Genomic DNA, 22,266 nt, shown 5'->3' with positions numbered 1-22,266 from the left:
TAGATAATTTGGGTGGGCCTGATTTGATCAATTGAAAGGTCTAAAGAGTGGAGCTGAGGTCTCTACATGTGCACAGTGGCTGTAGCTCATGCCTGAGTCTCAGTCCACCTTCTTAATGAATTAGTCTCCAGATTGTGGACTTGCCTAGCCAGTTCCCTTAACAGGTAAGCCAATTTCTTGCAACAAAGCTATTAATACATATTTCCTACTGATTTTGCTTTCTTTCTCAGAAATACTGCCAGTTTAGACCAAAAGGAAGAGAAAGAAGACATAATAAAATAAGGCCCACATCCTCAAAATTCTTTAGATCCTTAAAATTCTACAAGCAAGAAAAAGCTGATCACATTAATGAACTTCAAACATGCCACCTTTCATGAAAAAGGAAGTATGACTCAGAGCAGGGAGTTTAGAACCAAGAAGTTGGTGAAAAGAACCACAGAAGATTGTTCATAGGCCTTGAAACCAAATAGTTTTCCCAGGTGAACTGAGAAATTTGTTTGGGACAGATGACTTATTTTTTCCTTCCATTTCCCCCTCCCTCTTAAAAACAAGTATCTATAGCTGTTATCTCATGACTGCCTACCAGTATATTTTGGGAACTGATAACTTATTTTTTGAGCGTCACATGTTCAGAACTGGAGAGGATTTTTGTCTCAGAATGGATTATACCCAGGGCTTCATTCATGACTGATTTAGATCACTGAGATGGTAATATTTGGACCTTTTGAACAGATATGGTTTAGATGAGATTTTTGGTCTTTGAATTGATACTATAATGAGTAGACACTTTCAGTAGACACTTTCAATTTCAAAATACATTAACATAGAGTTATGTGGAACAGACATGTATCTTTGAGGGGCAGAGGGAAGACTGAGGTAGAGGCAGAATAATGGTCTACAGAGATGTCCATGCCCCAATCACCAGAACCTGTAAACATGTTCATTTATATGCAAAGATGAATTAAGATAGCTGATGGACTTAGGGTTGCTAATCAGATGACTTTCAGATACTTATCTTAAATTATCCACGTGGGCCCAATATAATCATACAGGTCTTTAAAATGGAAGAGGAAGGCAGAAGAATCAGTATCAAAGTGATGCAGCACAAGAAAGAACTGACCAGCCAGTGCTAGCTATGTGGATGGAAGGTGTCCAAGAGCCAAGGAATGCCAGAAGTTTCCAAAAGCTGGAAGAGGCAAGGAAATAGATTCCTTCTTAAAACCTCCAGAAAGTAAAACAGCCCTACAACATCTTAATTTTAGTCTAGAGAGACACATTTTAAAGTTATGACTTCCAGAAATATAGGGTAATAACTTGATGTTTTTTTTAAACCACCAAGTTTGTAGTAACTTCCTACAGCAGCAATAGGGAACTAGTACAGTCATTCCTGGTGGAGCTGGGAAGAGGCTATGTCTAGGGATATAGCTTCATCAAAGCCTAAATGACTCCCATAGGTGGCAAATGGAAAACTTTTTATTAATTTATCAATTATGAAAAAGAGATAACTTACACGAATGTGAAGCTCTTCATTTATGGATTCTTTTTTATTGGTTTTTTTAACATCCAGGTACCTGACCAGAGGGCCAATTGTGATTCCCTAGATTATAAATAACAAAACAAAGGGCTTTGTTGTATTTAAGATTGTCATTACAGAGAACAAATCTATTAACAAAATTATTAGAACTTCCAATTTTTATGTCTTTGTTTTGTACTAGCTTTTACTAGATAAATGCTTCAGTGTTTACTTTAGTTCTTTTTAATTCTTCTAAATTTTGCAATAAAAATAGACATTTTGTCTATATTTTAAAGCAAGAGTTTCATTTCACTCCTTAAAATAACCCCTCATCAGTTTGTTAAAAGGTAGCTTGAGCTAAAATAAAAGTTTGTGGTACTCAGTACTAATTGGAATCTTATTTTTAGCAATACACAGTAGAGTAGCTTTAATTCAACTGTTAATCAGGAATATTTTGATTAATATATTTTACTGATTAAAAGCCAACATATTTTAGAGTTTGAGGAATGACCACAAACATTATCTGGAAATATTTGAGAATTTAGAGTATATTATCTAATTCTTTAAAATAATAAATAGAGGATATAAAAATAGAAAATCATATCTGGAAATCAAATAAAGTGTACTTTTTGTTATTATAGTAATTTAATACATAATTTTTAATTAATATACTTCTTCCAAATATGAAAGAAAGCTACCAACCTGAATAAATACAGTAAAATATATAACTACTAGAGTAGCTGTGATAAACATTTTTTTCCTAGGAAAAAGAGACAGAGGAAGCAAAAATGCAAGTGAAAAACTTCCAGCTCCTCGAACGCCACTGTAGAAAACTATACACTGATCCTTGATGGAGAAGGGGAAAGTCCGAAACTGGTTACTGACATAGAAGAGAGCAAACACACCTAGAAAGAGGGAGATATATATTAGAGGAAAGGGTCATGAACTAGTAGAGATACAATGCTAATGAACCCAGGTTGTGCACATGTGCCTTGAAAACTTGGCACTCGAATTTCATCACATCCATTATCTCCCATCCCAGATAGTAGTGCTTCAGATTGGTAGCTTTCTAGAGTCCTCTGTGTGTGTGTGTGTCTTTAAAGTAATAAAATCTTGATACTTTTTTATATGAGAAATGGCATATATTTTCTAATCTAACTCATAATTTTTGCTCTGCCTTTTAAAACACAGTAAAGCAACAATATTGCCTGAAGAATAAAAACATTTTTATCACTCATGTTCTCATTCAGTAACCAAAGAAGGTGTGTAATTTTCAACATAAAAGGGGTCCTCTTGGGGACTGTGGTATCTGCGGGGTGAATAAATATGGTGTGGTTGATCAGGTTCTTCTTGAGAGTCAATGCAAACAAAAAAGGATGTTGGCAAGAATTCAAGAGGAGGCCTTCTTGCTGTCAGTAAGTGGAGGGTAAAGGGTGAAAGAGCTTGTTTAAAATACAGAGATACACTCTTCTATACTACTTTTCCATTGCCAACTGGCACACATGACCTACTACCAGCCTGTAGTGGTTCCTAGTGGGGAATGTCCCTTCACTAAAACTCTGGACAAACAAGAAGTTTCACTGCAGAATAACAAATCTTTCAGCAGCACCATGTGACTTCTAATCACACAGACTTCACAGAAAGCAGCCTTTGATTATAGGCATATTGACAGCACAAGACACAGTTACATTTAAATATTTTTAATTTTGTGTTGTTTGTCCTGGGTTCTCTACATACTTACTAGTCATGTGACCTGACCTCAGGCAAGGCTTTAAATTTTGTCATGCCTGACTGGTGTGGCTTAGTGTATTGAGTGCTGGCCTGGGAAGCAAAGCGTCACTGGTTCAGTTCCCAGTCAGGGCACATGCCTAGATTGCAGGCCAGGTCCCTAGCATGGGACATGTGAGAGACAACCACACATTGGTGTTTCTCTCCTCTTTCTCCTTCCCTTCCCCTCTTTCTAAAAAGAAATAAATAAAATCCTTAAAAAAATGTTTGTCATGTATCCAAAGTCCTCATTGGCTTAATAGAAGTAATGATAGTATTTCCATCAGAAGGTTGATATAAGGTTGACATTAATTTCATAGCTACAAATAATTATAAAGCAGGCCCTTATATGTTACATGAGTTTATGGGTGTGAATTATTATTACCTATAATGAGTCAGGTTAAAATGAGAACAGGTTGGGAGTGAGAGAACTGGATTCTGACACTGGGCTCTGTCTCTCACTGTGATGTGGACCAGTCAGCCATGCTTTTGGTAACTGTTCCCTCAGGTCCCTCAAGCAGAAGATGATGAAGATAGACTGGATAGTCACCAAGACTCAACAGTGAGGAAGGAGCCACAATATTAATCTTTTCCTAGATAGCATCTATTCTTGTTGGCTGGGCTGAAGCTCTGACATTAGCTTTACTCACTCTGTGGATTCCTACAGTGTTAGAACTGAAAACGATCTTAGAAATTTGTCCACACCCACCATTTTGTGGTTGAAGACAAATATTTTAGTAGTTAAATACTGTCCAAGGTTGAATAACTAGTTAGTAATAGTGCCAGGATTTGATGTGAGACTATAAATTTCTATCACAGTTTTCTTAAGTCTTTTTTCCCCTTGAGACCCAACAGTCACATTCAGAGTAAGTTTTATGAATATTTTAATGTTTCTTATTCTTTTCTAGATCCTAAAATCCACCCTAAATTAACTTTGAATTGATATACTCAGTAAATTCTCTGCCATTTTTCATAATTTCTCCTTGAATAATTGCCTTGCCAATATTAATCAAAGTCATTTAAAATGCTTCAAATATTAGTCAAATCATTTAAAAATATAATTGTTTCTAGTAAAAAAGCAATATATATATTGTAGTTCAATACTTAATGTTTTCTTTTAGCTCTAGAAATATGAAATAGGATAAATCATCAGGCATTAGTCAAGACATCTCAGTTTTTAAATTAGGCATATTTTATAGGGGTGATGCCAGTTATATTACAGAGTCAGCTTTACTAAATAATGAATGCTAAGCACTTCTTAAAAATAGAAATTCACTTTCTGGTCCTTAATTTCTACACATCACATTCAATCCTCAACTGAATAATTTATTCAGGAAAATGTTTTCTAAAGTAATTGTCTTATATAGAATAGAATTTGTGACATCTCACTTTTCCTGTAACAAAAGTGTAAATGCCCGCAGTTTATAATCTATATCTGATTTCAGGTGCAAAAAGGGGACAAGCTGTCACCAGAGATGAAGAGCAAGAAAGAAGTTTGGTTATATTTAAACATGTAGATGTAAAAGTTCTCCAATTAAAAAAAATAACACTTTCTCAGGAATAGAACCTGATCAGCCACTAATGACTGTGAACTAATTGAAAGATTAAACAGAACATTCCTCTTCACTAGAAGGTGTCCATACTCCCCTAACCAGTAAAACCATTCATTATAACCTCACTGCTTATACTTGTACACAGCAGGAAGGAGTAAGACAAAATTTAAAAAGCAGTATGCAAGAACTCTTGGGGGCCCTGCTGTCCTTACTGATGGCTCTCCAGATCTGGCAAAAGGCCAGGGTGAAGCAGACAAAGGCCCAGTTCCACTCATGGTTCTTCCCAACAGTGGACACGCCCATGAAGATGAATATCAGTGTCTCACTGACACTGCTTAGCATCTTCATAAAATACTTGATAGTCGTGTAGGATGTCTGGGTCACATTTTCCTCTACATACTTTTTCATCGTCACTGCACAGGCCGTGATTCTGCAAAAGAAGCTGAGTCTCAGAAAGAAACGTATGATTTTGCCTCTCCCACAAAAGCCACCCTACTGGTGATGCCACAGATACAAAATCCTGTTTTAATCCAGAGAGAACATCTCCATTCACTCTTTGGCTGCAGCTTTCCTACAGATTTTGTTTCTTCCTCTTCTCCCTCCCCAAGGGGTTTGTGCAAGGTGAGTGAGTGTGGTGGGGAAGTTGAGTATGTTGGGGAAGGAGGTCATTAAGCCTTTCCCACAACAAAACAGCAGGCAGTTCATGCACAAATTGGTAGCTTAACTGTTCCTATCTTGCCCTCCCTAATCAAGAGCTTTGTTGATCTCCTTCTCACTCTCTACATCACTCTGCCTTTTAAAGCAAAATAAATCCATTATAGTACCTAGGAGTAATTCAGTAAGGTCCCTCATTTTCTTTGCCTCAGAAATATTTCTTGCAATAATTTAGTAAGCAATTTTTCATTTAAAATATTTTTGGTCTATACTCACTTAGGAAGTGGGTGGGTAGAGAAAGAACTTTGCCTTGCATTAGTAGCTTTGATCATTTTTAAGGTGGAAAAAATAATGTGTCTAGATTTTATATTATAATTAATTAAAACAGTTATCACTGTACAATAAAATTATTTCTGCCTGAGTAGCTGAGTGTGAGAATAATGTCAGAGAAAATAACATAACCTGATATAATAAGCCAAGTGAGAAGACTCATTCCAAGATCTATATAAAAATAAACATTGAAAACCATTTTAATTAAGAAAAAAAGAAACCTGGATTTCTAGTCTTATCCCATCTATCTAGTTTCATTCTCCCTGCAAAATGCTATGCTGCAATGAGGTCTGAAGGAAATAGCAGAGGCAGGCTTTGGTGGCATGCTTCTCCTCAACTTCAAGATAATGAATTTTTCAAAGAAAGAAAAAATTACTGACATTAGACTTTAACCTTTAACTTCCCCTAGATTTTTCTCCACAGTAGCATTTCTGGTCATTCTAAAATGATCTTATACTTGCTATGCTCTCCACAGGCAAATCAGGAAAAGAGAATAAACACAAATGGTGGAAAGAGCATTTGTTTGGCAAAGGGCCTGAATCAGATTTTACAAATGTTTAAGAAACCTGAATCCTGCAATACATTTGAGAATTAGCATCAATAGTCAAGATTTTTCCAGATACTGGTCCATAAGATGTGGTCCTAAATTCTCTTTTATTGCTACTAGAGTTGGTCCTTGGTTTGTACTCACGCCAGAATGCCGGAGAGATAGAGGGTCTCAGCAGCTAAATAAGACAAATAGCTGAACATGAAGACAACGAGTGGTTCAATTGCAGAGATATTCTGAGTGAAACGTGTGATAAATGCAGAAATGAATCCAAAAATAATGCCAAAAAGTACACCCCCAACCCCCACAATAATGAATCGGGCACATCCAGCCAAAATGTCAACAGTTTCTATGTTTTCAAACTTATGCATCTTTGTGAAGGCAATTAATATATTGTATAAGACCTGGACAAAAAAAAACACAGAAACATGAATTAGAAAGGAGAAATATTTTATACACAGATTCTTAACTTTGCATCTACTTAAATAATATACAATAAATGACATTATAATTAAAATTAACACAGCTGCCTAATTTTCCAACGAATTTAAATGTATTAAGTTTTTCTAAATAAGTATTATATTCACAGCTTTCAATCACTGAGCACCTACTGTGTGCTCATCTCTCGCTAAACTCTCTGTCATTATCAACTTGTTTCCTCTCAGCCCCACATTCACCATTCAATATGGACTCTATAATAATGAAATTCCTATACATATTTTTCCTTTACTGTGAGCTCCATACTAAGCTCTCTCAGCAGTGAGACATTGTAGGAGAAAGAGGCTTCCTGAAACTTCGGCATGGCCTGGGAGAAGTCAGCCATGTGGGACTGAGGACTTCCTGCAGATCTTGCCAGGACCATAGGCCCTAAACATTGTCTCTCTGCAACTGTCCATCTTTAGTCTGGTGATACATGGGGGAAAAGTCCCCAGCATAGTCCATGTGCAACATGCCTATAGTCCAGGGGTCTACCTGAACAGCCCACCTTCTGTAAGTGGTAGAAACTGCTTACAGTTTGCAAACTGCTCCCCTTTTCCCACTCCTGAGACCAGGATCCCACTGCCCTTCTAGTGCCCCACTGACTGCTCCCTGCTTGCCTAATGGAGGGTGGTCTGTTGTTTGTCCAGTAACTCCAAACCAGCTCCTGTACAGTGGCCATCCACACCTTCTCCAGTGAGATCTAAACTCCTTCTAAGTTTGTCCTTTTTGCAGGCTATCCCTCAGCCCTCAGTTACCATAGAGAATTCCTTATATCTTATAGCTATTTCTTTATTATAGTTAATATTTTTTAAATTTTCATTGAACTTATTGGTGTGACATTGGTTAATAAAATTATATAGTTTTCAAGTGTACCAATTCTATAATACGTCATTTATATATTATATTGTGTGTTCACCACCCAAAGTCAAGTCTCTTTCCATCACCAATTATCTCATCTTTACCCTCTTCTACCTCTGTCCACCACCACCCTCTTCCTTTCTCTCTGGTAATCACCATACTGTTGTCTGTGTCTATGAGGGTTGTTAGTTTTTCTTTTCTTAACCCTTCACTTTTTTTACCCAGCTTCTTAACCCCCCTCACTTCTCACAGATGTCAGTCTATTCTCTGTATCTGTGAGTCTGTTTCTATTTTGTTTATTAGTTTATTTTGTTCATTAGATTCCACATGTGCTGGTGGGTTCCAATCAGGAAAAAGGAACCACTGTTTAACCTACTTGTGGTTTCTCTTTCCGGATTGGACCCCACTGGCTGTGCTTTCCACATACATCATCTCAATGACCAACCCCCCCAAAAAACTGTAGCCCATGTGATGCACACTTCTAATGTTACCACTATTTCTCTATTTATTTCAACATTTCTATGAAATTGCAGTGATCTGCTTATTACTAATTCATGTCATTTGGCAAGCTCAGAACTTCAACTGAACTTCCGCAAAGTAACAGGTAATGAGACACATTAAAGAGATGCAGTGAGATCTCTGCAGAAATGAAGACCTTTGAGAATAATAGTCCTTAAAGAGTCCTGGAAAATCAAACACTTATTAGCCTTTGTTTCCTATGTTAAGAGAAATGAAAAAAAATCAGATGAACAGAAGCTAAAGCTCAAAGATACAGGGTCAATGATTTTTCTGTTTATGTATCAGCCATCTTTTACAAAACTGGTATAACACTAATCTCTTATTTAAGTAAAATGAAGCCATGTTTTAAGAAAAATCTTGGCTGCATAATAGAAAATTGTGATCTCTGGATTCAAAATGAATCCAAAAGAAACTCAGTGGCTGTATCCCAAGTCAATGAGCTTTTTTAGTGCAATTTCACCTTTGGCCTGACCTCACAGCAACCCATTCATGGGTCTCAGAAGCCGTTCCAATGAGTTAAGCCAAGATGAGGAGCCAGATACTTCCTCATGAGCCTGAAAAGGCAGTTTGAATGCATTCAGGTGGGACCTTGGAGTTTATTTGACTCTCAAACTCAGAGAAAACTCAGGGAATTCCATTGAGACTCAGAGATTTTCATGTTGTTTCCACAAACAAAATCTCTTTGCATAGCTCTCCAGATTATAAGTAGTTATCCGGCTTGTTCCAAGGGCCTGGGAGAGTCATTCAGGAAAGTCCTGATGCTAGGTGCCCAGGTGCCCTGCCTGGAAGATGCCACTGCAGTTTAAGAAGCTCAAACAGTGTATCTAATTAGAAAGACCCCATTTATAGACACAATTCATATTGACTACATAGAAAACAATTCTTATCTTTCAAATTACCAGGCTGTGCATGTCATTATAGTTGTAAAAGATTTTCTTTGGACTTATTTTAAATCATAATAATGTGCATGTATTTTCAATGCTACATCTCAAACAAGTCCATAGCACTAATGGAAAACCAACTTAGATTTACCCTCTTCATTCAATGTGGAAGTGTGATATTATGATATAAGGTATGTGTGTATGTGTGTGTGTAAATATATATACAGGGTAGAGAAAAGTTAGTACAACTGTAAACCTACTTTTGCCACACCCTCTCTGTATTGTTTGTCTTTGTTTCCTGACACAGACAGAAGAACAATTCACTTCTTATACCCCTTTCCCTCGTACCTTGCCCTGTGCATCTCAGGCTGTTCCTGAGTTGAAACCTTTATAAAAAACAGTAATAGGTTGAGCACGGGCTGTGAACCAAAAGTATCACAGTTCAGCTCCCAGTCAGGGCACAAGCTTGGGTTGCAGGCCATGGCCTCCAGCAACCGCACATTGAGGTTTCTCTCTCTCTCTCTTTCTCCTTCCCTTCCCTCTCTAAAAATAAATAAATAAAATCTTTAAAAAACAGTAATAGGAAGTGAACTGTATTTCTGAGTTCTGTTAGCTATTCTAGCAAATTATCAGCAAGAGAAGGGTGCTGTGGGAACCCCTGGTTTTATAGCCGGTCAGTTAGAAGTATGGGTGGCATGGATGTTTGATTTGTGTCTGAAGTGAAGGCAGCCTTGTGCGACTGAAATTTTAATTTGCAATGTCTATGCTACTTCCAGGTAGTTATTTTCAGAAATGAATTGAATTGGAGGACATCAAATTGGTTTATGGAGAATTGAAGAATTGGTTGTTATAGGGGAAAACACCCACACATTTGGTGTCAGAAATGGTATTGTAAACAAAACACAGTTCAGAGGGACATCTCTCAGGAAATTGTCCTTTTGTGTTACCTTTAATGAGTACATCAAGTCTCCCAAGGTAATAATAATAATGGCAACCCTTTAACAGATAACACTGTAGAAGTTTGCAAAGCCTTTTCAACAAGTATAATGACTAAGGATACCAGCCCACCAACCAAGACTTAGCAGAGTTGATTTAAATGTGATATTTTTTCTTGATCAACTTTATTGAGGAATAATTTACATATGATAAGCTGCATCTAAAATGAAGAATACTGACTGTTGTACCTACCTTTAAAATCAGGATCACAGTTATGATCTAGAACAATTTTATGAGCCCTGAAAAGTTCTTCTATTCCTTTCTTAAACCCTGACATCAGAAAGCCACTGATCTATTATTGTTACTATAGATCAATTTGTATTTTATATAATTGAATGATAAAGTATGTGCTCTTTTGTATCTGGCTTCTTTAACTGAGTATAATGTTTTGGGGACTTACCCATATTGTGACAGATATTAGTGATTCATGCTTTTTATCACTGAGTAATATTCCATTATATGACTATAGTATTGTTTACCTATTAACATTTTGAAGGACATTTGTTCTCTGCTTCCCTCCACCATCCAGTTTCTGCTATTGAGATATTGTTGCTATAAACATTCATAAGTATTTTATGTTGACTCATGTTCTCATTTCTCTTTGATATATACCTTGAGTAGAATTGCTAAGTAATATGACAGATACAAGCTAAAATTTTAAGAAACTGCTCTCTTAGTACATTCAGATGGCTATAGTAGAATATCATTAACTAGGTTGGCTATAAACAACAGAAATTTATTTCTCACAGTTCTAAAAGTTGATGAGTCCAAGATCAAGTCACCCATAGATTCAGTGTACTGTTAAAAGCCCATTTCCTGCTTCTTAGACAGCTGCCTTCTCACTGCGTCCTCACATGGCTGAATGAGCAAGGGAGCTCTCTGTGGTCTCTTTTATAAGAGCACTAACCCATCCATGATGGCTCCACTCACACAATCTAATCACCTTCCAAGGGCCCCACTCCCAAATACTATCAGGTTGGGGATTAAGTGTCAATACATGAATTTTGAGGAACACAAATAGTCAGTCCATACTAACTCCCAGATTGTTTTCCAAAGTTGTTGGATCATTTTCCATTCCCACCAAAAATACATAAGACTTTAAGTTGTACCTTATCCTTGTCAACACTTTATGTTGTCAGTCTTTTTCATTCTAGTCACTCTAAAAAGTGTGTAGGGATATTTCATTGTAATTTCAACCTGCATTTCCCTGATTACTAGATGTTGAGCATATATTCATGTGATTATTGATCACTTGTATACCATCTTTTATGTTCAAATATTTTACCCATTTTTGAGTTGTTTGTGTTTTTATTATTGAGTTATAATTTTTTTTATATCTTGGATGTACATATTTTGTACGATATACACATAGTGACTACTTTCTCCCATTTTGGCTGGCTTTGTTTGTTTGTTACTTTAGTTATAATAGTGTATTTTGGCCCTGGATAGTGTAGCTCAATGAGTTGGACATTGTTCCACAGATGAAAAGGTTGCCAGTTAAATTCCCAGTCAGGACACATGCCTGGGTTGTGGGCCAGGACCCTGGTTGAGGGTGTAGAAAAGGCAACTGATTAGTGTTTCTCTTGAACATCTATGTTTCTTCCCTCTCTTTCTCTTTCCCTTCCCCTTTTTCTAATAACAAATAAAATCTTTTAAAAATAGTGTATTTTGAAAGGCAATTTTTTTTCTATTTTTAAAATCCAGTATAGTACCTTGTATCTTTCAATGTTTGCGCTTTTTCTGTCTTTTGCCTTCTCCAAGGTTTGCTGTAAATTTTTCATAAATATCTTTTATCAGGTTAAAGAAGTTATTTACTCTTCCTATTTTGCTGGAATTTTTTTATCATAAATGGGTATTGAATATTGTCAAATGGTTTTCTGCATCTATTGATACAATCAATTATTGTATTTACATTGTGAATTACATTCATAGATTTTTTCAATGTTAAAGAAACTTGTGCTCCTAAGATGTACCTTATGTAGTAATTATTTATTATCTTTGTTAATAATAATAAATGGTGTTAGGAGATCTGGACAGGTATATGCAAAAAAGTGAAACAAGACCACCAACTTATACCACACACTAGAATTAATTCAAGATAGATAAAAGACCTAAATATAAGTCATGACACCATAAAAGTCCTAGAGGAAAACATAAGCAGGAAAATTTCAGATATCCCATGCAGCAACATTTTTGCCGATATATGTCCTAGGGCAAAGGAAAGACAGCAAAGAATAAACAAATGGGACTACATCAAACTAAAAAGCTTCTGCATGGCTACAGAAACCATCACCAAAATGAAAACAGAACTGACCATATGGGAAAACATAGTTGTCGATGATGCCTCACACAAGGGTTTGATCTACAAAATATATAAAGAACTCATATGACTCAACACCAGGAAGACAAAAAACCCAATTAAAAAATGGGCAAAGGACCTCAATAGACACTTCTCCATGGAGGACATACAGGTGGTCCATAAGCACTTGAGAGAATGCTCAATATCACTATCCATCAGAAAGATGCTAATTAAAAGCACAATCAAGACAAATACCATATGATCTCTCCTGTAAGAGGAACCTAATAAACAAAACAAACAGGCAACATAGAACCAGAGGTATGGAAAAAAGGAACAGACAGCAACCAATAGGGAGGGTGAAAGGGGATAATAGTGGAAAAAAGGGGAAGGGATTAGTTAAAGAGCATGTAAAAATGACCCATGGACATGGACCATGGTGTGGGAGCAGGGTGGTGGGCTGGGCAGAGCAGAGCAAAGGGAGAAAACTGGGACAACTGTAATAGAACAACAATAAAATACTTAATGAAAAAGAAAATATTTTCTAATTTCTTTTGTAATTTCTTGTTTGATTCATGAAGTATTTAGCATTGTGCTGTTTATTTTCCAAATATTGGAATTTTCTTAGATATCTTAATGTGATTTATTTTAATTTAATTTTGTTGTGGTCAAAGAACATAATTTTGTCACCAGGCTTCTAAATTTATTGAGGTTTTTTTATGGTAAAATATGTGGTCATTTTTGATGATGAACATACCAATATGCACTTGAAAGGAATGCATATTTGACAGTTGTTGGGCACAGTATTCTATAAATGTCAATTAGGACAGAGTGGTATTTGAGAGTGTTCAGATCCTCAATGTCTTGCTAATATTTTGCCTACTTACTTTATCATTTCCTAAGATTAGGCTATTAAAACCCTTCTGATTGTGGAATTGTCATTTTCTTTCTTTAAATTTGTCAGTTTTTCTTTCATATATTTAGTGGCTCTATCCTTAGGTACATACACATGCATAATTGTTAGGTATCCTTAATGAACTGACTTTTTTGTCATTATGAAACACCTCTCTTTATCTTTGTAACACTTCTATCTTTATATCTATTTTAACTGATATTAATATAATTACACCATCATTCTTATATGTACTGTTTGCTTGGTGGATATTTTTGTATCCATTTATTTTCAACTTACCTGCATCTTCACAATTGTTGTACTTCTTTTAAAAAAAAATTTTATTGTTGTTCAATTATAGTTGTCCTCATTTTCCTCCATTACTCTCCTCTGCCCACCCAGCCCCCTCTCCCACACTCAATTCTCCACCTCCCCCATTTGTTCTTGTCAATGGGTCCTTCATACTTATTCCTTGGCTTGACCCTTTCCCTTCTATCCCCCGTTAACCCCAACCCCAACCCCTCTGGTCACTGTCAGTTTGTTTTTTATTCTCATATCTCTGGTTCTATTTTGCTCGCTTCTTTGTTTTGTTGATTAGGTTCCACTTATAAGTGAAATCATGTAGTATTTGTCTTTAACTACCTGACTTGCTTCATTTAGCATAGTACTCTCCAGTTCCATCCATGCTGTCATGAAGGGTAGGAGTTCTTTCTTTCTGCTCCATAGTATTCCATTGTGTAAATGTACCACAAGTATTGATACACTCCTTTACTGGTGGTCACTTAGGCTCCTTCCAGCACTTAGCTATTGTAAATAACACTGCTATGAACATTGGGGTACACTGTTCTTTTGAATTGATATTTCAGGATTCTTAGGATATAATTCCAGCAATGGAATCACTGGATAAAAAGGCAGTTCCATCTTTAGTTTTTTGAGGAAATTCCATACTGTTTTCAACAGTGGCTGCACCAGTCACCAGTCTGCAATCCCACCAACAGTGCACTAGGGTTCCCTTTTCTCCACAAAGTCTCCAGCACTTGTTGTTTGTTGATTTGTTAATGATAGTCATTCTGACTGGTACGAAGTGGTATCTCACTGCACTTTTAATTTCCATCTTTCTGATGGCTAGTGATGTTGAGCATTCATTCATATATCTATGGGCCCTCCGTATGTCCTTGGAGAAGTGTCTGTTCAGGTCTTTTGCCCATTTTTTGAATTGTGTTGTCTTACTGGTATGGATTATTGTGAGTGTTTTATATATTTTGGAAATCAAACCCTTGTCTGAGGTATCATTGGCAAATATGTTTTCCCACATGGTTGGTTCCCTTTTCATTTTGCTGATGTTTTCTTTAGCCATGCAGAAGCCTTTTAATTTGATGTAGTCCCATTTGTTTCTTCTTTCTTTTATATTCCTTGCTCTAGGGTACATATCTGTGAAAATATTGCTGCATGTAATATCTGAAATTTTCTTGCCTATGTTTTCCTTTAACATTTATGATGTCATGATTTATATTTAAGTATTTTATCCATTGATGTGTTTCTTGTATACAGAATATATTTGGGTCTTGTTTTATATCAGTGCTGGGAATCTCTGGCTTTTAATTGGAGCACTTAGTCTATTAACATTCAATATAATTATTGTTATAATTGGATTTAGATCTACTATTTCTTACTTGTTTTTTATTTCTGTTTTTTCTTTCTTAAATTCATTTTGATTATTTGAATACATTTTAGAATTATGTTTCCTGTACTACCTTTTTGCATACTGTTCACTAGTATTTTACAATATAACATTTTGAGTAAACATACCACTTAACATTTACAATATAACATTTTGGATAAACATACCACTTTACATAAAGTAAAGAAACTTTATAACTGTGGAGTAGAAAGGAACTTTTGTCTACTCTTAAGGATCTTTTGGCTGGTCTAATAATTAAATAACATAAAATATATAGGTAAGGGAAGGTGACCAAATTTAATTGCATATATATGTATGGGAACCCCAAGTATGGGAAAGTCAGAGAACCCACATAAAAAAGTTTCAGGGACAGAAAGGAAAAATGAGGTTATTTATGACATTCTGAGGTAAGGATCACCTTGGGGCTTTAGAAGGGAAGAAGTTCATTGCAGGACAGTAAGAAGAGCAGAGAGATATTCAGTAATTTGAACATTGACCTACACTACAAGACAGGGTACAAGAAGTTATTTCTAGTGCTAACTCTTATTCTGGGCAAAGTGCTTAATTTAAATTCTTTAAAGGAGAAGTGAAAATTTCTCATGCCTTCAGGGCTTGATTGCATTCAGCTCAAAAAATTTAAATGCCCCTGGCTGGCATAGCTCAGTGGATTGAGCTTGGGCTGTGAACCAAACTGTCGCAGGTTCTATTCCCAGTCAGGGTACATGCCTGGGTTGCAGGCCATGACCCCCAGCAACCGCACATTGATGTTTCCCTCTCTCTCTCTCTATCTCCCTCCCTTCCTTCTCTAAAAATACATAAATAAAATCTTTAAAAAAAATTTAAATGCTAAAGTGATACATTTTGAGGAGGCCTGTTCTGAACCCCTATATAACCAGGTAGGTCCATTAAATGTACTGATTTTGATCATCCTTAAGAGACAAAGAGAGAAAGCTAGTTGTCTTCAAAATATTAAATTTCCTAGATTCTTTGACATTAATAACTCAGACCTTATTAATTTACTGCATATTCTGTGACTACCATCCCTCCTATACACATAACCATACTCCCTACCCTGCTCAGGGATCCTTGCAAGAGTAACTTCTATGGGATAGCATCTGAGGAAGAGTTAGCATCATGTGGCTCCATTACTTTCAACATGAGATCTCCCATTCAAGAACAAAAGTAGATGTACCCTGAAGAAGCCTGTCTATAGACTGGGGACTATGAAGTATCCTGAGGTAAAACCTTCTGCCTAGTTGTGAGCTATAGTAACTATGTTTTCTGAGAAGTACAGAGAATTTATTATGTGTGGATGAATAGGGAAATGCTATGAGACAGATGTAGAGATGATGAGGAGCCACATGGAATTATGAGTTATTATGACACTAAAACTGTGAATAATAAAAACTGAGGAGTAGGGGAAAGAAAATTGCATAAATTATGTGTAAGTTAATTGGAAGAGGAAGAATCATGTAAAGATCTATAAAAAGAAGCAGATTCTGAACAACTGACTAAGTCTCATCCATAATGAGCTCTGCAGTGATGATGTAATAGATATTAGCACTGTTTACCCATTTTTTTTCTTAGCAACTGGTAGGACTGTATTCCAGCCTCTACCAGGTAAGTACACCTGGCCAAGATTTGAGTCTCAATGAGTTCTGAGCAGAGTGGTGTATGTAAGTTGTGGGATGGGGCACTTGCTTGCCAAGACGAGAGTCCACCAAACTTCTCTTTCCCTCAGGCACAGAGACCACCAGTGCTCAATATGAGCACTATGAGCCCAGGATCCTGAGTAACCATGGTGAATACAGCACCCTGATAGCCAGCAAAAAACAAGCGGTTTAAAACAAAAAAAAAAAATACCCCTTTGTTGTTTTAGTTTTGAGGAATGTTTATTAACCCTGTACTGCTTGGTTCATCCAGCCTATCAAAAAGATCTATAAAGTCTTGCTTCTGAAATCCTTAAAACTAACTTGTTTCTAGTTACAGCCTTTGTGAGGCTTCTTTGTAAAACATTTCCTATTCCTGGGCTCTTGAGTGGTCTTTTATGGGGTGAATTGTGTGCTCCCAAAATTCATATGTTGAAGTCTTAGCCTCCAGTACTGCAGAATGTGAGTGGATTTGGAGATAGTGTAAAGAGGTAATTAAGTTAAAATTAGATCATAGTGGTGGGACCCTAATCCAATAGGACTGTGTCCTTATAAGCAAAGGAAGAGACACCAAGAATTCACCCAGCTAGAAGGCAGCCAGGTGAAAGCCAGGAGGACAGATCTCACCAGAAACCAACCCTAGTGGCACCTTGATTTTAAACTGTCAGCGTCCAGAACTGTAGAAATACACCACTGTTATTGAAGTCTCCCAGTATGTGGCATTTTAAATGGCAGCCCTAGTAGACTAACAATAGATCTATATCTTCCTGATTGCCTTGTGTATCTTTTAATTTGTGCACATTACTTGAGCTTGCCATGAACTCAGTTAAAAAAAAATAAGTAAATATTGAGTCTACACACATGTAAAGAGCATTGGAAGATCAGAGTTACAACAGAGTATAGTAAAATAATCTTCACCGTATGTCAGATACTATAAAGATATAGAGAATACCATTAAGGACTGTATTTATCAATATTGCACAGGAAATTAAATAATGAATCCAGTTAATTCTCTATTTTGTATGAAGGGGCACTGGCACATTAAATGCAGTTGTAGAGCAGATCCTTGACAACTATTTGCTCTGACCATTAAAGAAAATCACCTTAGAAACCAGCAAATACCCTACAGGCACTGCAAAATGGTGTAAAAGCAGAGAAGGGGATAAAGCTTTTAAAGGAAGGAAACAGAATATCTGCAACCTAGGACAAAAGGTTGATTATACATGGGATTTTTCAACTGTCCCCTGAACATTTGTTGATTAGAACCTCAGAGAACAAGTCTAGGAAGATGAACTAAACAGACATCAGAAAATTTAATAAAGATACAATGTGTCAGTGGCTGAATTTTATTGACTTAAGAGGAAGGCAAACGCATTCCTTTTAAGAACTCATTTTCAATTTAAAAGGTTGGAAAATTTTTCTCAGCTTGTGAATGGTAGGGTGGATGAATGCCCTATTTCATAGTTGTAGTAATTACCACCTACTTGTCAATGACTGCCAAATATGCATCTCTATTCTATCTTTCCCCCAGGCTCTAGGCTCATATTTCTAAAACTATTGGAAAATTCTCTTCAATGGCCTGTAGATTTCAAATTTGTCAGCTTAAAACTAGCCTAACAATAATTGCCTACACCCCAACACTGGTTCTTTACCAGATGTTGAGTCTTTCCACTTCACACCAACCTGGAGCAAATGCCCAGAGAACTCTCTTTCATTATTGGTGTTAGAACATCTATGAACAGGAGAGGCTATTTAATCTTGACACTTTTTTAATTATAAAAGCATAGATCATTTGTCAGCAGTAGACTCAATTTCACTGAAGACTAGCTTGGTGATTTGGTTCTTTTGAGATGGTAACTCTGGCACAGAGAAAAGAGCAGTTTCCAATAGAAAGTAGTTCACAGTAATATTTTTATAAATGAATAAATGAAGAATAAATAAATTAATGACTTTGGCTCAGGATCAATCAAACTGAACTAAACTTTATTTTTATCAAAAAAGAGGTAGATTTCATGACCTCTCTGTTTCCTCCCATGCTGTTAGTTTAATACTCACTAATGACCAAAACTGATCTTGGATGGTAAGGAGTGACATATAGATAACTACAGCCTGGAGCCAGAATGAATGGCTTTGTCTCTGACACATAACCTAGATATTATGTTGCAGAGGGAGCCTGTATAACAGGTTCTACTGGATACTGTTCATTTTACATCATCGTTGAGGAAACTATAGGGAAACTATTTGTCAACCAGCTCTTCCCAAATATCCAGATTATGGGGTTTTCCACATAATTTTGAGCATATTTTTCCCATAGCAAGGCCCACCACACCTTGAGAATGTATGCACACATGTTGGTGGTGGGGGAGCTGTTGAAGACCACTGACGTAGGAAGCACTTGGCTATGTTTGTAGTTCTTAGTTTTTCTTCCACATCGATAATTTCTATTAATGTATTATATAATCTCCTAGGAAATTTCTATGGCTTGAAAGGGCTAAATGAAAATATGAAAGAATAGGTTCTTCTGTGGGTGTAGGATATGAAGAATGAGTTCTTCTGTGGTTGTAGGATACAAAGAATATAAAGATGGAAAGAGACAAGTGTTCTAAGGTGTAGCTCCTCAAAGACGGGAATGATGTCTACTTACCTGTGCATGGCTGTGCTCAGTTTGATTATTCCCTAAAGCTTTAAGAGGGTTTGCTTTTCTCCTTAAGTTTTGTTTTTTCAAATCCATTTCCATAGCTGCTCACCCCTACTTCCTAAATAAGGGATGACTGGATACCAGCAAGACATTGTCCTTTTTTCTGACACCTGCAAACTTTCACCATCACAAAGTGCCTCACAGCATAGGCTGGTTGAAAACTGATCTGCATAATTCAAACTTCAGTCATTCTGTTTCATCAACCAGAAGAATATGAACCAAACACATGTTTATGAATCAAATTTGAGGAGTTCCAAAGTAATAATGGTTGATGTGTCCCTCTCTGACTCTCATTGTCTCACCATGCCTCTGAGTTATTAACATCCACCTGAGCAATGGATCTATAGGGCTACTGGTTAGTAGGATTCTGCAGTTCATACCCTAGACAATGCAGAAGGTAAGTGTGTCATTCAGCTGAAGAAGTTTAGGAGTTAAATGCAGCATCCTCTAGGAAGGTGAGCCTCCATCACCTCCAACACCCTTGTTTGTGGGGACCTATTGGCACTGGCTGCCCTCCGGCCCTCTCTTCTCCCAGCTCCTCCCACCTTCCCAAACTGGTTCAGCATCATCACAAGCTATTTGCGTGCTGTATCTCATACACACACATATACACACTCATACCCATCCACTCATTACACTCCCCCTCCCAGCCACAGACCTGTATAGCCACCACCATATCTCACTGTCAATGGCAGTTGTGGGCAGAGAAGTCACTAGATAAACCTCCAAAAGTTTTGTCTGAGTACATGTCTAAAGGAAAATGTCTGGGTCCTGGGTTAGGTGGGCACCAGATACCCGTCTGACCTCACAGTGAGTCAGAAGCAGCCCAGGGGAGATGTCCTATATCTCAGGTGCTCTTGTGGTTCCTTTACCTGCAGCTAACCCAGCAAGGCTGCATGTCCCTGTTTGTCTGAGTTTTTGGCCTTATCCCCACTTCTTCTTAGACAGACACCAACTAGATTGCTTTCTTCTGTGGAATTTCCTCTCACACACAAGAAGAGCAACCTGCTCTATGCCAAGCACCTATGTGTCTTATTTCATACCTTCTTCAAAACCACTCTTTGAGGTTAGATTAACCATTAGAAACTGAAGCACAAAAGGCTCTTCCTCAAGATCACACAGCTTATAGGTCCAATTCCCCCTTATACTCTGAGCTCCCTACATTCTTGACCAGGAGAAACTGTTCACTTATGAAGGATTCTGGAGCCTCTAACCTTCTACCCCAGGAGCCTGAATAAAATTAAAAGAAATAAGATAAAAAGAAGACAAGAAAAAGTTGCCTACCATTCTTCCTTCAAGAGTCTGGTAAAGTTTGTATACAGCTCTTCTCCAGAAAAAGTTGAGACTGCGAAGTCCAGGCAGATAGATAAGAGAATGTAACATCACTTAGGACTTAGAGCTCTGTGGCTCAGAAGGGCTCACAGTAGATGGACTTCAATTATAGTAGACTTAAATTAATAATACCAGACACTTAAATCTGTGCCCATTCTGTGCCAGGTGCTATTTTAAATGCTTTATGTATAAAAACTCACTTCAACCCTCATACAACCAAATATCCATTCCACAGAAAGGAAACTGAGGCACAGAGGAGTTAAGTAAATTCCCTAAAGTCACACAGCTTGTGAGTTGTGGAGCCAGAATATGAACTGAAGCTGCTCTGTCTATGCTCTTAGACATACCTCACTGCTTCTTGAATGGGAAGCTACTGGAACTAGGACCCTTTAAAGCAGGAAAAAATAAACCACAGAAAATTTTGAATAAAAATTCACCCTTAAATGAACTTACTTAATAATTTTTGCAGCTTTCAAAGGCAGCTTCCTTGGAAAGTTGCTCCCTATTGTCCCAGCTTAGTTTGAACTTGTTATCTTGTCCTCACAACCAGCAGTGGGAGGGTCCATGACTATCTTTCCATCCAGTGATGGCCTGTGTGCCAGGACAGCACCAGTGTGGACATGTGCTCCACAGGGGAGTGAGAAGAGAGGGTACCACACTCTTCTGTCTCCCTATGCCTGCTCCTGCTTTCATCCCACCCCTGGCATTAGGCTCAAGGAACAACTCTGTGTTCAGTGGTGACAGTCTCTCAGAAGGAAAATATCCCAGTTTCTCACAGTTTCTCTGACAAATTCAGATTCAAATGGAGTGTCACTCTTGAGGGTATGGATGAAGGGAAGTGGGAGCCTCTGCCAGTTTCTATTACTTTGTGTTTCATTCATTTGTTCACTCTTTATGTAGCATTCATTGCCACACTATAGTGATTACTTAGCACCTCTTGCAATGCCCAGTGCTACACACTGGGCCCTATGGTGATGGCAGGAGCTGCTAAGAGAGAAATCACAAGGCTTAACAGGCAACTAGGTAGCAAAGTTAAGCTAATAAAGGGATGGAAAGATGAGAAGAGGGAAAAATTATAGCATAAAGGATTGGGAAATTTAGGATCTAATGCCAGCAACAAGAATACATCATAGAAAGGTAAGTCAAATGAAAGGTGAAGTATCTGCTAGGAAACTATTGCTATCGATTGCTGGCTGGGAAAAGCAGTTGGAAGACAGTTCTTCTATATATCTCTAGGATATTGAACTACATGGGAAAAATTACATTCTATAAATAAGTAACTTCTTTAACAGTCTGTTTCTTTTTAATAAAAACAAGAGTGAGGAAACTTAAGCATGTGGAGAGTTGATAATGCATTTGAGGGGTCCCAAGAACCAAAATGGGCCAGTATAGAAATGTGAACCCTGATGGCTGGATCCAGAGGATCTCTGCTCTTAACCATTATTTACTGTTTCTTCACAAAATGAGGACAAAAATCTCAAGCACAATAGGTCATTAGGAGGCTCAAATAGGAAACATACATAAAAAACACACATCCATGTGATTGGCCCAAGGTCTGTGCTCCAAAATTTTAGTTTGCACCCCTCCATAACTCTCTCATTCACTCCATTCCTAAAGAAT

The 22,266-nt window shown here is 37.2% G+C and overlaps 1 protein-coding gene across 2 annotated transcripts in view; it reads right to left on the bottom strand.

The window, feature by feature from the left end:
- The window catches only part of SLC9A4 (solute carrier family 9 member A4), a 69,228-nt gene that overhangs the window by 34,845 nt on the left and 12,117 nt on the right, over positions 1 to 22,266 (bottom strand). For both annotated transcript variants that reach the window (XM_045826949.1, XM_045826950.1), the window contains exons 3-6: positions 6,509 to 6,768; positions 5,046 to 5,263; positions 2,216 to 2,418; positions 1,511 to 1,597 (exon numbers count right to left, since the gene is read on the bottom strand). In XM_045826949.1, the coding sequence (XP_045682905.1) occupies positions 1,511 to 1,597; positions 2,216 to 2,418; positions 5,046 to 5,263; positions 6,509 to 6,768 (768 nt within the window). The remainder of the gene's footprint in view (positions 1 to 1,510; positions 1,598 to 2,215; positions 2,419 to 5,045; positions 5,264 to 6,508; positions 6,769 to 22,266) is intronic.

Source organism: Phyllostomus hastatus, unplaced genomic scaffold (assembly GCF_019186645.2).
Source record: "Phyllostomus hastatus isolate PE091 unplaced genomic scaffold, TTU_PhHast_1.1 phas_scaffold_78, whole genome shotgun sequence".
Lineage (NCBI taxonomy): Eukaryota > Metazoa > Chordata > Mammalia > Chiroptera > Phyllostomidae > Phyllostomus > Phyllostomus hastatus.
Note: the sequence above shows the minus strand (reverse complement) of the source record. Positions and strands in the feature narration are given on the sequence as shown.